Source organism: Adelges cooleyi, unplaced genomic scaffold, assembly GCF_023614345.1.
Source record: "Adelges cooleyi isolate 19-005CV unplaced genomic scaffold, UGA_ACOO_1.1 ACOO_flye_CR_arks_rails_tigmint_CR_PRNA_797, whole genome shotgun sequence".
In the NCBI taxonomy this organism is placed as follows: Eukaryota; Metazoa; Arthropoda; class Insecta; order Hemiptera; family Adelgidae; genus Adelges; species Adelges cooleyi.
In genome coordinates, this window is record NW_026096510.1 from 77,522 (window position 1) to 95,997 (window position 18,476).

The 18,476-nt window shown below is 28.5% G+C and overlaps 2 protein-coding genes and 1 long non-coding RNA gene across 3 annotated transcripts; all 3 read left to right on the forward strand.

The window, feature by feature from the left end:
* The first annotated feature begins 3,275 nt into the window (after positions 1-3,275).
* Positions 3,276-4,912, forward strand: LOC126845535 (uncharacterized). The gene is made up of 3 exons (XR_007686793.1): positions 3,276-3,382; positions 4,095-4,306; positions 4,855-4,912. It is a non-coding gene; the product is annotated as an uncharacterized LOC126845535 (long non-coding RNA).
* A 1,792-nt stretch (positions 4,913-6,704) lies between these two features.
* Positions 6,705-10,669, forward strand: LOC126845534 (uncharacterized). Its single transcript, XM_050584196.1, has 11 exons — positions 6,705-6,719; positions 6,799-6,828; positions 6,919-6,948; positions 7,188-7,247; positions 7,697-7,726; positions 7,909-7,935; positions 8,019-8,057; positions 8,226-8,276; positions 9,564-9,599; positions 9,983-10,063; positions 10,303-10,669. The coding sequence occupies exons 5-11, from the start codon at positions 7,711-7,713 to the stop codon at positions 10,575-10,577; spliced, it is 525 nt and encodes a 174-aa protein (XP_050440153.1). The 5' UTR covers positions 6,705-6,719; positions 6,799-6,828; positions 6,919-6,948; positions 7,188-7,247; positions 7,697-7,710; the 3' UTR covers positions 10,578-10,669.
* Positions 10,670-16,400: 5,731 nt separating this feature from the next.
* On the forward strand, positions 16,401-17,583 carry LOC126845536 (uncharacterized). Its single transcript, XM_050584198.1, has 4 exons — positions 16,401-16,500; positions 16,607-16,644; positions 16,982-17,266; positions 17,332-17,583. The coding sequence occupies exons 1-4, from the start codon at positions 16,448-16,450 to the stop codon at positions 17,529-17,531; spliced, it is 576 nt and encodes a 191-aa protein (XP_050440155.1). The 5' UTR covers positions 16,401-16,447; the 3' UTR covers positions 17,532-17,583.
* Positions 17,584-18,476: the final 893 nt, after the last annotated feature.

Genomic DNA, 18,476 nt, shown 5'->3' on the forward strand with positions numbered 1-18,476 from the left:
CTAGGCCAATGTTAAGGTTGTTGTTTTAGATATATTTCTTATTTAGATCATAGGCGTATATCTAACAGGTGACTGTTTGAATAAGCATACAAAATATCACAACAAAATATGTTTTCTTCTTATTTCAATAAATAACGCACCTTAAAACGAGTTTACTATTGATACGTTTCCGGAGAAGAGATTAAATATACAATAATTTTTTAGAAAAGTAATAACAAAGATAATGGTACAATACAACGAAACTGTTCTTACTTTTAATACTTTCACATCAATACTTACATCTGCATACTACCAAATTGCGTATTATTTTAAAATAACCATTTATAGTGTATATTTTAATTTGTATGTGCAATAGGTAACCAATAGTTGTAATTTTGTATGTCGTTAAATTAAAAATAAGCATCAATAATTGGAATTATCAGTTGTGGTGTCCAAGCGATAATAATTTATGCCTTAGGTAATGTGTAATAAAGTTCAATGGTTTTTCAACTCTCCAGCGGATACACGAAAAATTATTCATCGTCATGATTTAACTTACGTTCTACGATTTTCCTTTTGGTGATTACCTGTAAATAAGCTTAGCAAGTTTTTGCACTACAAGTCCATCGTTCTATGTTATTCATCAGTTTTTAGTGGAAACTAAATTTGAAACCATTCAACCTAACCTAACCTTTGGGTTTTACCTTTTTCGCTTATCATTTCTTTAGTTACTTTCGTTGTGCACAAATTAGAATTAAACGTTAAATCTATAATAACATTGATATGGGGATACCCACAGATAACAACTATATTGATATCCGTCAAACATTGACGAGGTAAAAATTATTACAACATAAAATACTAACATTATATCAAAACAAATTATTAATATAATTTTTTTGAAATCAGATTGTTTTGGTAGGAAATTACGCTGATAAATATTAAGTACCTGACAAGGGAGACAACAAGTAGTTTTTGACCCTAAAAGCAGGGCCGGACTTAGAGGGGTGTGTGGGGGGGTTTGACACCCCCCCCCCCACTCGGAAAACTCAAGTATACCTAGTCGGCACATTCCGAACAAAAAGTATTACATCCCCCATAAAATTATACAAATAACATATTTATTATTTTTATTTTATAAAAGTAGGTAGGTACATAATTTTTATTGGAATCTAGCGACGAATAGTGAATAGTCGGCATACGGACGACCATACGAAAATATAATTTTAGTTTTTAGTAAAAAAAAAAACAATGCATTTTCGGTTATTCCTGATTTTAGCAGAAGTATTATTATTTGTTTATAATAACTGTGGTGTATATTATTATATCAAACGATGTTCGGTCATGGGACCTATTGGTCTATTGTAAACAAACATTCTATCCCTCTATAAGTATATATTTTAATTTTAAAATTATAAAAAATTCCCTACTATTAAGAAAAACCTACTCTTCTGTTTTAGACACATCACATAACCCATAGTATTAAGTCTGCGGGCAAAGAGTTAGCGGGTTTATTTTTGCTTGTCCCGTGTGCGCGTGTAAAATAATAAGTATTGGTTATAAATGTGTGTAATCTTTCTTTCTTTCTTCTTCTTCTTCTTCCTCAGCTTATCGGCCCATTAAGTGCCATCGCTGCCATCACAAAACCTCTCCATTTCTCTCTATCGTATGCGTCGTCAAAAGATGACTCTTCTTCTATGTTTTTGATATCTTGAGCTATAACATCCACCCATCGGGTCCTTGGTCTTCCTAATGGACGTTTTTTATTTATTTTGTTAACTAAGACTTCTTTTATTACTTGTCCATCCGCTCTCCAAACATGGCCGAACCATTCTAGTCGTTTGCTTTTTATATATGAAATAATATTTGGCCTGTTATATAACTCCTGTAGTTCTTGATTTTTCCTTCTTTCGTAAGTTTGTGTTTCTGCATTGAATTTCGGGCCGTATAAATTTCTCAGTACTTTTCTTTCGAAGGTCATTAGTCGTCTGCTGTCTCCTTTGGTCAGTGACCATGTTTCACTCGCGTATGTGATTATTGGTCGTAGATAGCTATGATACAGTAGTGTCTTTGAGTTATGTGACAGTAGTTTTGATTTAAGGAGTCTCCTTATGCTATAGTAGCATCGATTGCCGCATGCTATTCGATCATTGATTTCTTCATGCATGTCGTTGTTGCTATTTATGTTAACACCTAGGTACTTAAATACCTCCACTTTCTTGAAACTATAGTCATCTACTGTTATGTGGTCTATGTTTGGACTTCTTCTTGTTACCATTAAGTATTTTGTCTTTTCCTCATTTACACACAGCCTTTAATAAGGCTATTTGAATTATATCTCGGTTAAATTGCAGTTTCAACTGCAATACGTTATAATTATGTTAAATAAATTCAAACATTTTTAAAATAATGCTTTTAAAGTAGGGCTCAAATTGTTTTAGTATTGGTAACTGAGAATTGAAAATGTAGTAATAAATAAATTTGTTAGCTGCCTAAAATATTTCTCTACTCCAAAAACATTTTAAAAATCAAAAAAATCAAGTCACAAAATGTCATAAAATATTTACGAAAGTACCCAAATATTTTAGTCGGCAATTAAAATTTTAAAGTCGGCATCTTCATTTTGACACCCCCCCCCCCTTGCATGCATATTTCTTAGCTCCGGCCCTGCCTAAAAGTTACGATAAACAAGGGAGGCAATTCGTTGTTTTTGTAAGGCAACTGGTGTGCGCCCAAAATTAAATACAGTTTTATGAAAACAAAAATTATAATAACACTAAAGGCTAGTACTAAATTATTTATTTAGTTTACAAATTTTTCATAAAAATAAGTATTGACTACCATTTTTTTTTTAAATATTTGGTGTGAACGATATTTATCCAAAAGTAGATATTTATTAATAATATTATTATCCTATTATGTACTAATTGGAAACGTTAAAAATGTAATTCAGCAAAATTCTAATTGGAATACTCTAAGGTTCTAAAATATTGTAAAACCGTGATATAAATTAAAAAAAATACTATTTCGAATATAAAAATATTTTACTTATGTTTTTCACTTAGAAATTTTGGCACAGTCAATAGTTAGGCCAAAATATAAAATAAATTTTCACTGAAACTCATTAATGTAAACATTAGATACATTGTTTTGTAAAACCAAAGAAAAGCATAATCTAACTCCGTGTCAAAGTAATGTATGTACGCCGTAAGTTAAACATAAAAAAAAAATGAGCCAACTGTGTTAATAAACAACCATAGTACCCTGCAAAAACCTATTAGATTCTGATTTTGCGGCCGAAATATACCTAAGCTCGTTCATAAATCACACGAAGAACATACAGTTGCAAAAGCCGATCAAGTCGATTATTGTCTAAGAAATTCTATCAGCTCAACAATATCCAGTAAGTATTTCTATCAAACACTGAAAATTGTTATTGCGTTAAAACTAAAAAGGAATGAGCTTAATGATAAAACACTTTTAGTGTGAAAAAGACAGTCATGAGTATTTTCTATTACTAATTATTTTTAAACGGGCCTAACGGAGTTCTTTAACATCGTTATTGAGAGAACGGATTTCTTATATTTTTTTTTTCACCAAAGCAGATACAATAAATGCGTTTTGCACAATTCACATTTTGGGGAGAATTCTAGTTTTTTCATTATTTAGCTTGATGTACACTATAGCGTACAGTGAAAAAGTGTTTTTATCTGTGAGCATTACTCAACCGCGCTTCCCCTCCCGTCATAAGTTTTAAAATTAAATAACTTGAAAACTAATTATCCAAAACTGGTTATCGACCAGTCAAAATGTTCAGCAAATTTTTTCTATATTAAAAAGTTAATAAAATATGTGTCACGATTAAAATTTTTTAATCTCATACGGTTTAAAAACATACAAGGGATGGGTTTATATTTTTCAAAAATAAATTAAGTTTTATAAAATTTAAAAAAAAGACTAATGTCTTCTAAGTTATTGACTGGTCTATAGTTAACTAATCACCCAGTATATGTATCATATACAAAACAGCCCCGCAAAACCAAAACCTTCTAATTTGTGCTCTAGAGGCAACTGGGATTAATAAAAATTGCTTTTATGCTTATTATTATTTACAGATCAAGTTGAAACTTGTAGGTTTTGTTTGCTAAACACTAAAAGAGGTATACAAAAGTCGACAAGTCCAAACGTGAAATCCATTCTGTTGAAATTTTTTGAACTTTTGCACCAGTGTAAAATAAAAAACTTCTAAAGATGAAATCTATTATTTTCCTAATATCGTTTTCAAATGTTATTGTATCATTTGTTGATGGAGGTAACTCTCTCCCAGGTAACACATTAAAATGTTTTTAATACTTTTATATGCATTTTATTTGTACAAGAAGGTACATACATTATAATAAATTATGCACTTGTGTTTCGGAGAAATGGCATATGATAATTGTTTAGCTTGTCAACGTTTGTCGGTAGTACTATGTTTAAAGAATTTTCTATACAAATTTGGAAATAATTGAACTATTTTGAAAAAAGATATGAAGCGCCGTAATTTTAAGTTGACAAACATGTACATTTTTCAGGGTTTTTGCTCAATTTTTAAGGGGAAGGGATGAACTTTTAAAATTTTTCTAATTAAGTACCTTACAGGTACGATTTCTGACCTTAATAGCAGCTACACGAAGAAATCGGTTCAGTGGCTTAAAATATATTGTGGGTACAAACACAAAAATATAAAAATTAATTACATCATTATAAATACAATACCTCTTCACTTATCGCATCGAACCTAACCGTTACGTATCAAGACAGGCTAAATTATAAATGTATAAACATTATAGTCTTTATTCTTAACTTTGAAAACCACTTAATTATTTTATTTAGCTTCGAACACATTGGAAGGATGTGAGGTCATAGTTGATGAAAGAAATAATAATAGTAAGTATAATCAGTTGATTTTAAATACTAAAAACTCATAAGTAAACTATTTTGTTTTAAAATTAAGTAATCAAACACAATCTTTAATGATGTCATTACTCTACAAAATGTTTTGCCCTTATAAGGAAGTCTGTTGGGGAAATAAAACAATGTTGATATTTTAAAAATAGTTTACAAACAATTCGGTTTATTTATTTAAAAGATTTACTTAATACGTTTGTTTTCTTAATAAGTTTACCCAATCATATTATTTCCCATTCCATTAAATTTCACTTTCCTGAAACACAGAATTGTACTTTTATTTGAAATGTTAGAATTTATAAGCCATTTCATATGAAGAGGAAATGTTTTGCAATTTTGATTTCAGTTTTGTATTATGTGTAGGATTCAGCTTTGCCAACCTATATCATAAACGTTTTTTAAGCCGAGAGCTATAAGTATTAAGTATTGGTTAGAGTTGTACTAGTTGATAATGTGGTGCCACTGGTCAATGTGATTGTTTGTTGGTGGGCCTGTTATGGCTGACCGATATTTGTAAAAAATATTAATTATGGTTATGTTCTGTTCGGGACAAATATGTCCAATTGTCGGTTCCTATTTCGTTAAATACTATTGTATAAATTACTATGAATTATATTTTCTAATTTGTCAGTTATTACCTAAGTCTTTATTTATTTACCTGCGGGTTAAGAGCCCACAATAATCTCACGGAATTTGTGTTAGGTAATTATTTTATAGTAGTAATGACATTGACTATATAAAATGTATATATTCCAACGTATTATTCATGTTTCAGATAATAGGGGAACGGAAAGTAAGTTTTAAATTAACATATTTATGTATACAAAATCCGTCATCAGGATTTAACAAATGCTATAACTGTTTTATAAAAATTAATTTTTTTCCAAATTCTTTATTCTAATTAGTCGACTTTATTTGTCGAAAATAAATAGTACCGGATAACACGATCTCAGAACAAGAACAAACATTTTCCACAAACTTTTTATGTTCTTAAACCCATCGCAATTTAGTTATTTTTATATTAACTTTTGCATTTTAAATGGTAACGCATAGATTCAATTAAACTTTTAAATTGAGAAAAATACACATTTCACTATGTAAATGTTGACTGGTCGAAAGCCAGGTATGGATAACTATTTTTGTAGTTACTGAAGTTTTTAATTTATAACTGGAGGAATGGTGAAGTGCAGAATTTTTTTTATCTTAAAGCACTTTTCCTCCCGTCCTAACTTTTAAACTCTTATAACTTTCAAAAGAGTCGTTCAAAACTGGCCATCAACCGGTCAACTTTTTTAGTAAAATGTTCTCAATTTAAAAATGACTAAAATAGGTTACCGTTTAAATTTCAAAAGATGCTATCAAAAAAACAAAGTGGGGAGGGGTTAAAAAGACAAGTGGGAAAAGTTGAGATCACATCGTATAAACACAATATGAGAAAAAATTAAATTTCTTATAAAATCCTATTACATATTGAGTGGCCTATGATCAAAGATGCACCCTGTACACGGTTGCTTAACCAAACCATTGACTAACAATATAATAAGAACATATTCAAATTCTTATTGACTGTCAATTTGTACACAGCAACCCAGAAATTAAGATATAAATGTGTATATATATATATTTATCATATAAAAACAGGATCGCAAAATTAAAAATTCTAATCTCCGGGTTGGAGTCCACTGGGATTTATACAAATTGCTCTTATGTTTAATATTATTTGTAGATAAAAATGACATTTTTCTGTTTTATAGCTTTAAATCCTGTATGTGCTTCGGAAAATTATAAAGGTTATTATTTTATTTTTACAAATACCAACTTAAGGTAGGTGATACAAATTTGAAAAATAATCCAATCACTTTTTTACAGAGAATTATAGGAAGAAGGTTTTAATCACAAGTCAGTAACATTTTTGTATCATTGCAAATAGTTTTTTAAGTTTTTAAAGTTGGCTGTTTTTATACATATTTTTAAAATTATGTATTGCAGATGCATTTATTGAGCATGCTTCTAGCGCAAGTAAGATATATTAAAAATGAATATGCTAATAAATAAAAGTTTGTTTTGTGTACCTAGTTGTCCTTGTACCTAAATTTTATCAATAGTAAAAAGTATACCAAGTATGTAGTGTTAAGTTAAATGGTTACTGCTTAAAGCAGGGTTTGTTAATTAATATTATTCTAAAGATTTATATGGTATCTAATTTTATTTTATTTCAATATTTTAGTACACCCCAAATCTTTTTTTATTTATTCTAGATATATTGGAGCAAATAATTAATGAATTGATTGATGATAACGATGATTACGAAGAATTCGGTAGTCATAATTATAATAATAATAATAATAATAACAATAGTAAATCGAAGTAAAAAGTAGAAAAAATATTTGATATAATATAAAAATTGAAACTAAAATTTATCTTTGTGCAACTGATAAGTGATATAAACATTTCATTTCTCCCTAAAATCTAAATGAAATCTTTATGAAAAAATACAGACGTTAGCTCCGTCAACCTTTTAATTTTATTGTTATCCCCACAACCGCTTATATTCAGCCTTTATATTTTCATAAAGATGGAAATCTTTATAAAAATATAGTAGCTGTCTATAACTATCTATACCCATCTTTATGTTATATGGCTATAATAGTCTATTTATATTTTTTTTCTACTTTGTTCGTCTTCTAATTTATATCTCTATATAATATCATAATTTATAATAGCAAACAAATTTTAATATCATTTATTTATGTTGTGTTAATTTCAGTTACAATCAATTCGATGATAGCTGTACCGGGTAATATTTGTTGAATTTTGATGAAAATATTTCATTCCTATGGAATTTCCCAAAGAGATTCCCAACGTATTGAATATACAGTGGAGCACATTTCTTAAACCCTTGAGCTTTCTCGTCTTCTTGTTTATTATATAATATAAAATTAAATTCAATATTATTTATCTATGTAATGTTTTTTTCAGAATTACCACAAATGTTAAACTTAGTGGGTAATAATTTGAATTGCCTATTATGGAACTGTTTCCACACAGTTATTTTATATTCTTTATGCAAACAAGATTTTTTTTTTTAGATTTAGTAGAGTCCTTGCCATTCAAAGATATTCAAGATAGTAATTACATTTTTATATATCATATGTTTTATACTTAACGCATATTCATTGTGTATAGATACTTTGAGAATAGCCATATGTAGCTATTAAAGAATACTCACAAGGCATTTTGGTGTCAATCATAAAACATATGAACGTACATTAAAATATATTTTGTATTAATTTTAGATTCAATGCATTACCAGAATGAGATGCAGCTTAAAATAAAAAAATTATTAGGTAAATAAAAAATGTCTAACTAAACTAGTTTGTAGTTCTAAAGAAACACGATAAAAAATAGGTTAAAAGCTTAAAAACATAAAGCTGTATATGTGTTATGCTTAAATTTTTAAAGATCATTCGATATATAATATATAAACTGTTTAAAAGTTGCTATTTGAAATATTTGAACGTTCACACAATAATATTTTGCATTGATAATTGATTATTCTCAATGGGTGACTGTAATATACAAAAAATTAAATGGGAGATGGGGTAGATTTGGATGAAAATCATATCATATTTTTAATTCATTTGAAAATTTCATCCGTTAATTTAAAGGTTTGTTTATCTAATAATACTATTTCTAACCTCACTAATCAAGTACTTTATAATCTAGAAATGTTATTCAAATCTACTCCAGTAATGGTCATATTTGAATGTGTCTCACTAATATGGTAAAATGTGTACAGTACAATTTATTTATTTTGTATAAAATAATTTTTCTGTATTTAAAGTAAATATAGAACTATAAATATTCTCTCATGAGTAGAATCGAAGTGAGGTCATACATTTAAACCCACCACATTTTATAATTGTTAATAAATAGTATTACACCAGATAAAATAGTTACAATAAATTAACGTTGGGTAGATACATTGATAGAAAACCAAATTTTGGATTTCAATACATCGTTTTGTACTTGAGATTAACGAGTTTGCAAGTAAACAAATTCATGCGAAAATAAAAAAACCCATGAAAGACATTATTATTTTACGCTGATAACACAAACCAATACTTCAAACACATAATAAGTTTGAAATCAGAATTCACTGATAACACAAACAATACTTCAAACTGCGTGATTACTTAAAATATTTATTTCTTGTAATTTTCAGTCCAGTGAACATAGTTTTATCAGCATTATTCAAATGTATCCTGCATTCAAATTCACCCTATCCTCCCCTAAATCGGGTTTTATAAGTTTTTTAATGATTTAATGTGTGTGTGTGTGTTACTGGACTTGGTGATTCTGAAATTGATGAAACCGAAAGTAATTACGAGATTTCCGATAGTCATAAATGACATTTTTATTTATCTTATAAGTTATAATCAGCCTGAAATCAGAATCCGCTGATAACACAAACCAATACTTCGAACAACCTGACTGTTTTTTTCTCGATATTTTCAGCTCATTAAAAATAGTTTTATCAGCATTATTCAAATGTACCCTGCATTCAAATCAACCCTGTCTTTCCCTACACCGAGATTTATTAACTGCATATTGATTTGATGTATTTGTTACAGGACTTGTTGATGAGCCTGCAATTGATGAAACCCAAAGTAATTACGAATTTTCCAATAGTCAAATTGGTCTCTGTCAACTATTTAAATTGCATTGTGTAAAAAAGTTAGGTTATACTATTTTTTATTAAACCCTATGAGATATTAAGTGATTCACGATAAAATGATGAACCTGTATATGTTCACGCCAACCTAAAGTGGACTAGAATGTTAATATGTAATACGTTCTTTGGGATTTCAAGTATAGAAAGAATACTTTCGTTGAGTTTAAATACTAATGCAAAGTTGTACAAAAAAATTAGTTAAATCACGATTCTTTAATATGTGATACAACTATATTATGCACCACAAGCAACTAAAATATATTTATTTTATTTCGACTTTATGCGGATATGTAATAATTACATTCGTTGATTTTGTAGAAGTAGATTTGGAAATTCTTGGACAAAAGAGAAGAAATTGTACTAGACCAGTTTTAGAAAATATAATCCAACGTGTATTAGGTAAATATTAACATGGAGTTATATGGGGTTTGAACCATTAATATATTTATTATTATTATTGATATACACTAACGCATACTGTCTTGTAACACAAACTGCATGGCTAAAGCATACGGTCATCATTCATATTCTAAAATGTTTAGTTACGTTATTTTAACAAATAAGATAGTTGTGTCTTACACCATACAAAAAACAGTAGCTAGTTAGCTAATTTTAGCAAAGTAAAATTTTTTTTTTAGATCAACCCGAGCAGGATGTATGGGATAATGCCACTTTAAGACGGGTGTGTCGTATGCTAGGAATATACATAAGTGCACAATTTCCAGAATCACACATAAACATCCTTCGGATTAAGTACAGCTTAGGTGATTGTATTCTATATCATGGACCTCAAGAACACTTAATATACAAAAAACAAGATGGCGCATGGGGGCAATTAAAGGAAGATGGTTCATTTCATCTACTTAAGGATCAGTTAGCTGAAAACCGTAAAAAAAACTCCAATGACCTTTGATGACAAGGATCTGTAAAGCAAATTAATATGTATATATTTACTTGTTTTATTAAATATATCAACGGATAAAAATATAAATTATAAAAATACAATCACAGATAAATATAATTTATAAATGCATATTTAAATAATTATACATAACCATTATCAGTATTGTAAGGTTTTTATTTATTACAACGTATATTTTTTTAATATTTATTGTTCAGTTACACTTTTATTGTAACTTTGCACAATTTTCATAATCTTTATTGTTCACCTAAAGACGATTTTAAAAATAAACTATTCCAGTTTAACCCAAGTACGGTAAAGTCCAGCGCAAAATTAAGTACTGTAAAAATCAGCGGTGTGAAAAGTTAGCAAATAGGAGTCAAGACAACTACTAAATCTGAAAGTGATTTCATATTAACTGAATGTTTATATTAGAATTTAAACAACCAACATAATATGCGTAAAATTAAAGAAGAGCCAATAATAATAATTTTTAAAAAACCTGATTTAGAACCAAATATTAAATATTCACCTGTTATAGCTACTGAGATGTTTAAAATTGTAAATTAATTATAGTAACAAATGCCTGTTTATTGTGGTATGTATGAAAAAGGAACTACTAAACGCTAAATGCTAAATGCTAAACGCTATACACTACAAGGTTACCCAAGAGTTCTTGAGAATTTGTTTACTGACAATTATAGAGCTATTATTTATATAAATAAAATTTTTTAAGTTGGATGCTAAATTGCATCTTAGTTTCTGAAATAAAGTATAAAATACACCATAATCGATACGACTATTATAAAATTGAAAAGAAATACTATTAGAAATATTAGTTTTCAACGTATCTCTTAAATTCTATGGTCCTCTTCAATACTTATGTTTTATTAGGTTATAGATTTGTATGCATAATTTACAGGTGAACATAATTGACAGATGGTATACCTACAGTATTAACAAAAATCATCATCGAAATTCTTTTTAATTCTGATCACTTCAATTGTTGGAATTAGAAGTATACATTATCAAATCCCTGTTTTTAGTCTACCTCAACATGTACTGATTTGTAGACGTACCATTATAATTGTTAGAGATCCAATAAATACTTATATATTATACAGAGCATAAATATCGTGGAGTGATATCATAATTTTTTATTTACAATTACATGTAAAATTAAAATACTGAGATAGTGAACAACAAAACTAATCATATAATTTGCATTTCCAACAGGCCTATACAAAAAACACAGTACAGTAGTGTATAAATTAAAACAACGGGATAGAATGGAAAAATTATTTAAAAAGTAATATTATTCCTATACAAATAAAACAACAATAGGAACGTTAATATTATTTAGTAAATTAAAAAAAAATAAACATTTTAACTAACATAACGTGTCAAACACGATCAACCGATAATTGATTAATAATAATTATAAGTTTATATAGGTAAGTAGTAACAAACTACAATATATCGTTTTCATGTCGTTTACCGATATCATGATTCATACAGCGATTTGACATGATAAATATTTTAGGTGGTTCACTTTTTCCTTAACTTGAGGTTTGTGCGTTATTTGGGTATATTTCTAAAAGTTAAAGTATAAGAAAAACCACGGGTGAAATGCCTAAAAGAATAAAATCAACGCTATAAGAAAACACTCTAAAAACTTGTATAAATTAAAATACTTTCAAAAAAACAAACATTTTGAAGTCAATGAATCTTAAAGCAACATTAACAGCCTAGTTTCATTTATACGCGATTGTGGAGACATTTCTGATATTCACACCAGGTTTTCCACAAATTCGATTAGGCACGTCGTCGAGTTATTCACTTTGTTTATATAATTGTGAACATTTCTCGTTGACAGGTTGGTTTACTTCAAAATATTCAATTTTTTAATGTATAAATCAGTAATTAGTGAGAATGCACCGATTGTTTCATTTCATGTAAATTCAGCCTAACATACCTAGCCGAGCGCCGGCTGTTCTAGCTCGCAGCCGAGGGTTCAGACGTTCGTCAAGCCTTATTTTCACTCACTTATAATTCCCATCCCACTTTAAAACTACCAATTTTATAGTAAAAAGTCAAGCTTTCCATCTATCTAACTTTTAAAAAAAAATCAAAAGAATCGCAAGAGCCAAAAATTGCAAAAATATTTTTTAAATTGATTTTTTTGGGGTAAAAAAATAAGTTGACGAAATTTAAGTTTTGGTTTTCCAATAGGTGTGGGTGACACAAATTCATAAAGCATAGCAACATATTTTTACATGCAGGCACGTCGAAAAACTAATATTACCGTTGAAACGGATCAGAAAAGTTTTGAGTTAAGACAATAAAGTAAGTGAGTTTTTTTTTTGTACCTATTGAATTGTTTTTCATCGATAAACGCATGAATAACTGCACGCAATATCGTTACATATGAAAACTAAGTACAGTAGTACTTGACTTTTATTTTGTAAGCAACTGTTTTACAGGCGATGATTATTTTAAATATACAACAGTTTATTATACAGGAATAAAATTTCAATAAAATTCATATCATTCTAAAAATTTCATCTCTTCCCCTTCAAAATCTGTGGCAATATTTGTATAGGAAAAAAAATATTGTATAAGCTAGGTAATAGTAAAATATTAAGTGTTTTTATAAATTATTTTACAAGATGTACCTATCTAAGTTTGTAAAAAACGAAAAATATCTTTCATCGCGCATTAAAGGGGAGTTGGATAACTTGATGAAGTTGTACTAGCGGCTGTTGTTAAAAACGCCCATACAAATACAATAATATACGCACACATATTTCCCGTTCATATTTACTTGTTGAAATTTATTTTTTTTTTGCCGGGTTCACTGAATACTTATTTTAACGTAAGCCACGTTATATTTTTGGAAAAGTTGTAATTTTGTGGTTATTTTTTATAGCTATGAAAATACTTTATTTGTTTTTTCCAACATGAATTATAATACAATTACTGAATTCCAAAATCCTCTACATTAGCATTTGTTGATACACGAAAAAGATATTACTGATGTTGCAGAGAACTTAACGCCGTAGAATATGAAAAATAGATACAGGGAAACATCCGGCAGTAATTTTTTAAAAAATGGCGATATGGTTGTCTTAAAATTTGTGTCCATAATCGTAATTCGTAATAGAAATTAGATCATTTTCGTTACATGCAATTAAGTTTAATTACAAGTTCCCTGTTGACCAGTTGACGAAGTCTAACTTTTATTAATATTTAAACAAAGAACAATAAAAAATATATATTTACCCATCTATCAACGCCACCACTCTGCACTGCCAACTAGTTCATAGCCAATTTTGGGTAATAACTTTTAAAGCTAGGTATAAATGATAAAAATTTAAGACAAAATTAAGGGTGAAGTGTAGTATTATTTTTATTTGCATACGTTGCCGACCGCACTTCACCTCCCGTCCTAAATTTTTAATATAAAAAGTATTTATTAAAAACTGGTTAACATTTTTACCAAATTATTCCTAATATAAAATATTAGTTAAATATACGTTCCCATTTCAGTTTTAAAAGTTAATAGTGCTCTGGCAATTATTAAAAAATGTAAATATTTAGTGATTTAATAAAATAATAAAAAAAACCCGTAGCCATAAAAATTATATACTCTACGCGCGGAGAGTATATAACCATAAGTGCTTAAGTTTTTTCTAGATTTAGTGATTTCATAAAAACATTATAAAACAAAAATAATTTCAAAAAGAAAAACTATATAATTACTTTAGGAGAATATTTGTGTCTTATATTTAAAGAAATACCCTGTACTTAGGGTTGAAACATACGTTAGAGAACTAACTTATGGTTAGAATATAGAAATTAAAAAACGAAAGTCATTTAAATTAGACAAAATAGGATGTGCGTGTTATTTAAAACGGTATTGTTTTTCTTTTTTGCTTATTTGCCATTTTTTCGAGAAAATTTACCATTTTTTATGTTTATTAATCAATCTATCATAGAGACCCATTTACTCTAGAGGACATCCCAGATGAAATGTCTGTGCATACATATGGTCACCAGCTATCACAACAAAATAGTATTTTTTTAATATAATTGTATTTTATAATTTTATATATTTTGTTTTAATAAGTGCCAACCCTGCTATTAAAGCGTGTCGAATAATTAAAAATAAATTACCAAAGTAGGATTTAAAACATTTAAACATAAAAAAAATACTTAAAGCAATACAAATTTCGAATTTATAATACAACGCTATATATTACCAATTGAGTACACGTTCAAAATTTTGCTGTTATTCAATACCATTTATTTATGCGAACAACAAGAAAATATATTATGTTTTGAACACAACATCAATAAGTTTACAAAAATGGTTCGAATATCCATTAAATTTAAAATGCTTTTATTTTGTAAACGATTACTAATTTACAGGCAACAAATAATATTAGTCATATATTTTAAATATTTTTCCTCAGTTAAATTACAGTTGAATTTAATAGCAATTTGTCTTTTTATTATATTACTCTCTAAAAACCAAATATCAAATAAAACAGCCTTAATAATTAGCTTGGAATAATCTTGCAATGAAGTACTATCGCTATGCGTTCAACATCTAGCATTCATAAAAATTCCCTAAAATTAGTCTTAAAAGTAGATTTAGTTTTACTCAAGCGCAAAACTTTTAAATTGTTCAAGGCTTCATTAAAGTTTTTTTTTAAGAATTTCGAAGTAATATTGGATTGAAACAAACAGTTAACTCTAAAATGGAATTTACTGTCGGCCTTTTTAATAAAGTCAACGCAAATAACAACGATTGGAATTAATTAACGTAAAACGAATTTAACAACTTCTTTTTGTGTTTACAGCATTATTCTATATTATATTGTGTAGACTACAGTTACTTCGATTATCTTACTATAAATTCTATCCACTACGCTGCGTGAATACCTATCGTATATTTTTTGTTTTCTTACCTAAGACGAATTCTAAAGTAAAAAAAACAGTACAGTGGCAGCGGGAAATAGCGGGGACGGGAAGGTCACAGAGTCACAGGAATTGTTTTAATCTGAAAGTGATAAAATCACTTTCGAAAAAACAGGTTAGAACTTTTACTGACTATAATTTCGAGAAAAAGAGTAGAATCGAATTGGAATTTATTACGAATATTTATTTTGTTTACCCTCACACGTCAGTAGTATCGAATTTAAATTATACCCATTCCCCACCTCCTTAGGAGGGGTACAATTTGTTTGTTTATTGTGGTTTTTGGCCATAATTTTAATGATCTTTAAGTTGTAAATTTGTCAGTAGTTAGAACTATAAGTATCAAACGGAAAAAAAATTCGGCACTACCGTTTTTTTTTAATTACCGGCATTTTCTTAATATTTAACTGTATAATGGAGTATTATTTACATAAAGACCACAGTCCAGGTAAATAATACAAGTGACCCTCATTGTTTTAAAACGCTGAAGGTTTTATAAAGTTTTTTTTGGCCTTTCAAAGTACCTTTTGTGTATAATTTAAAACTAACAATAAGGTTTCTTTAAAAAAATATTAGACTCTAGGCAAAAAAATATGTTTTATTACAATTTATTATTTCACACTGCAATGGACGCCAAATTAATATAAACGATAATGTTCATAAGTGGCTCATAAATAACTCGGGCGTTATTAGAGACAGTTACATTTGTCTTGAAAAAAATATTAATACGTATTTTATTTGTGCAAACAAACTTAAAACCATTTGTATCCCCAAATTTGTATTGATAATTGTAGACATAATCGTTTCCTTTGGTCTTGTAATCACTAAAAACACTGAATGTTTTCAGTACAGTCTAAACCTAATACAGTTGAATTAAACAGTACATTTGAACAGTTAATATGATAAATATTAAAATATTTATTCTTTTGTTTAGTCTGACAGCATACGTGGCGTAAGTTTTTTTGCAAAATTTATTTTTAAGAGCATTTGGAAATATTACATTAAATCTAGTTTTCTCGTATTAATTTTTATTTTAAATACAAACGTTTGCTTTTCAGGTGTAGTGGCAGTAATGCATCTGAAGAAGAAATAAATGGTTATACAGTGTGATCATTTTATCGTAAACCACTCATTATTTCATAGGGTTAATAACAAAAAAAAATTTTATATTGTTTTTATACATTGTAATCTCAATTTTTCAATTTTTTTTTATTTTTATTTTTACTCCCCTTTTAACTTAGTTTTTTTCATAGCAAATTTTGAACTTTAAATGGGTCATGCTCTTGTAACAACATGTAAAACAACCCGTTTTAAAACCAACAACTACTCAGCCCCGCATCGAAACTAAAAATAGTTAAAAAAACCGTTATATTTTATTATAATAATTGAGTAATGGCTACATCTGTTTTACGATTATATTATTAACATTTCAGATCATATTATTGACACTCCCCAAACCGAAGAGAGCGTTGTTGAAACTAATAGGTCCGAACATCGCGGTGAAGAAAAATCGCAGACCTCTACAAAATCACAAGGGCAAAAATCAAATAATGCAAGCAGCCAAGAACGCGGAGTTAGTTGCTGTGGATTGCAATCATTGTGGTCTAAAATAAAAAACATCCCGTGTAATAACTGTCTTAATAGAAATTCAGATTCGCAGACTTTTAATCAGGGTGATGAACTATATGAACAAATGTATAATAACAGGGGTAATACAGGTTAGTCTAATTCAGCATCGGGTTGGAATTATTATACAATATTTATTTGATTGAAAACGTTTCAGGATATGCAGTTTATAATCAAGGTAATAAATGCGCAGAATTTTTTGGTGAAACACTCGTGTTCGACGGCAAAATAGTCGAAGGAGTTAATGCAACGGAGAGGCCATTAGTGATAAAATGGGGTAACCGTGCACTGGAGGTCAACGGGGAAAGAAAAATTGCATTTAAAGGAATAAGAGGATCAGGAACCATGAATTTTTAAACATTCATGGAGCAATAAATCTATAATGAAACATAAAAATTCAATGTATATATTTCAAAAAATTACAAACTGATTATATCCTAATAAAAATGATGAAAATAAAAAAATTATTAAATACCGTATTTCATAGTGCTATATTTTAGTTATGCAAAAATGATCCAATTAATTTATAATATACATAAACATAAGTAGGTCTCTGTTTTTTCAAAAAAATTGTATAAATAAATTTGATGCTAACAGTTAACGAGTTGATATTCTTTTTAAAAACAAAGTAAGTTAAATATGCTTTGGCCAAGGATTGACTATTTAAAACTATGAATCATAGAAAATATAAAAAAACTAGTACAGTGGGATCGGGGCTTAGCGGGGAGTGGGGACGGAGCATGGTGGGGTCGGGGCATAGTGGGGTCTGGGCATAGTGGGGACGGGGAAGTAACAGGTTTACAGGAATTTTTAACTGATAAAATCACTTTTGAAAAAACGCTTCGTTGCAAATCGATAGTTAGTATTTTCAAGCCAGTACAGTCTAAACCAAGCACAATGTAAGCCAGCAAAGTTAGAAAGTATTAAACTGAATCGGTCATTTCAAAAACGAAGTCACAAAATTGTAATTTTACACTAGCCACAAAAAACTTAATAACTAGTTTTTGCAGTAATTTTAATTTCTTGTACTCAACATTTGTATTAAATATGAGTTTCAAATTCTTTTCGATTTCTTTCGTTTATTTATGTCAATGGTCGTATAAAGTGGGTTTAATTTTTCAACATTCATATTTTAGCTTCGATGCAGAGCGGCAAAGGTATTGGTTTTACACTGATGTGGGTTTTTTTTTATCTGTATACACTGTAACTTTTTTAATACTGGACCAATTCCTTCGAGTAGCAACTAGGGATGGGGAAGGGATGTTAATTTTTTTAAATTATGTGTTGTTTTCACAACGAAAA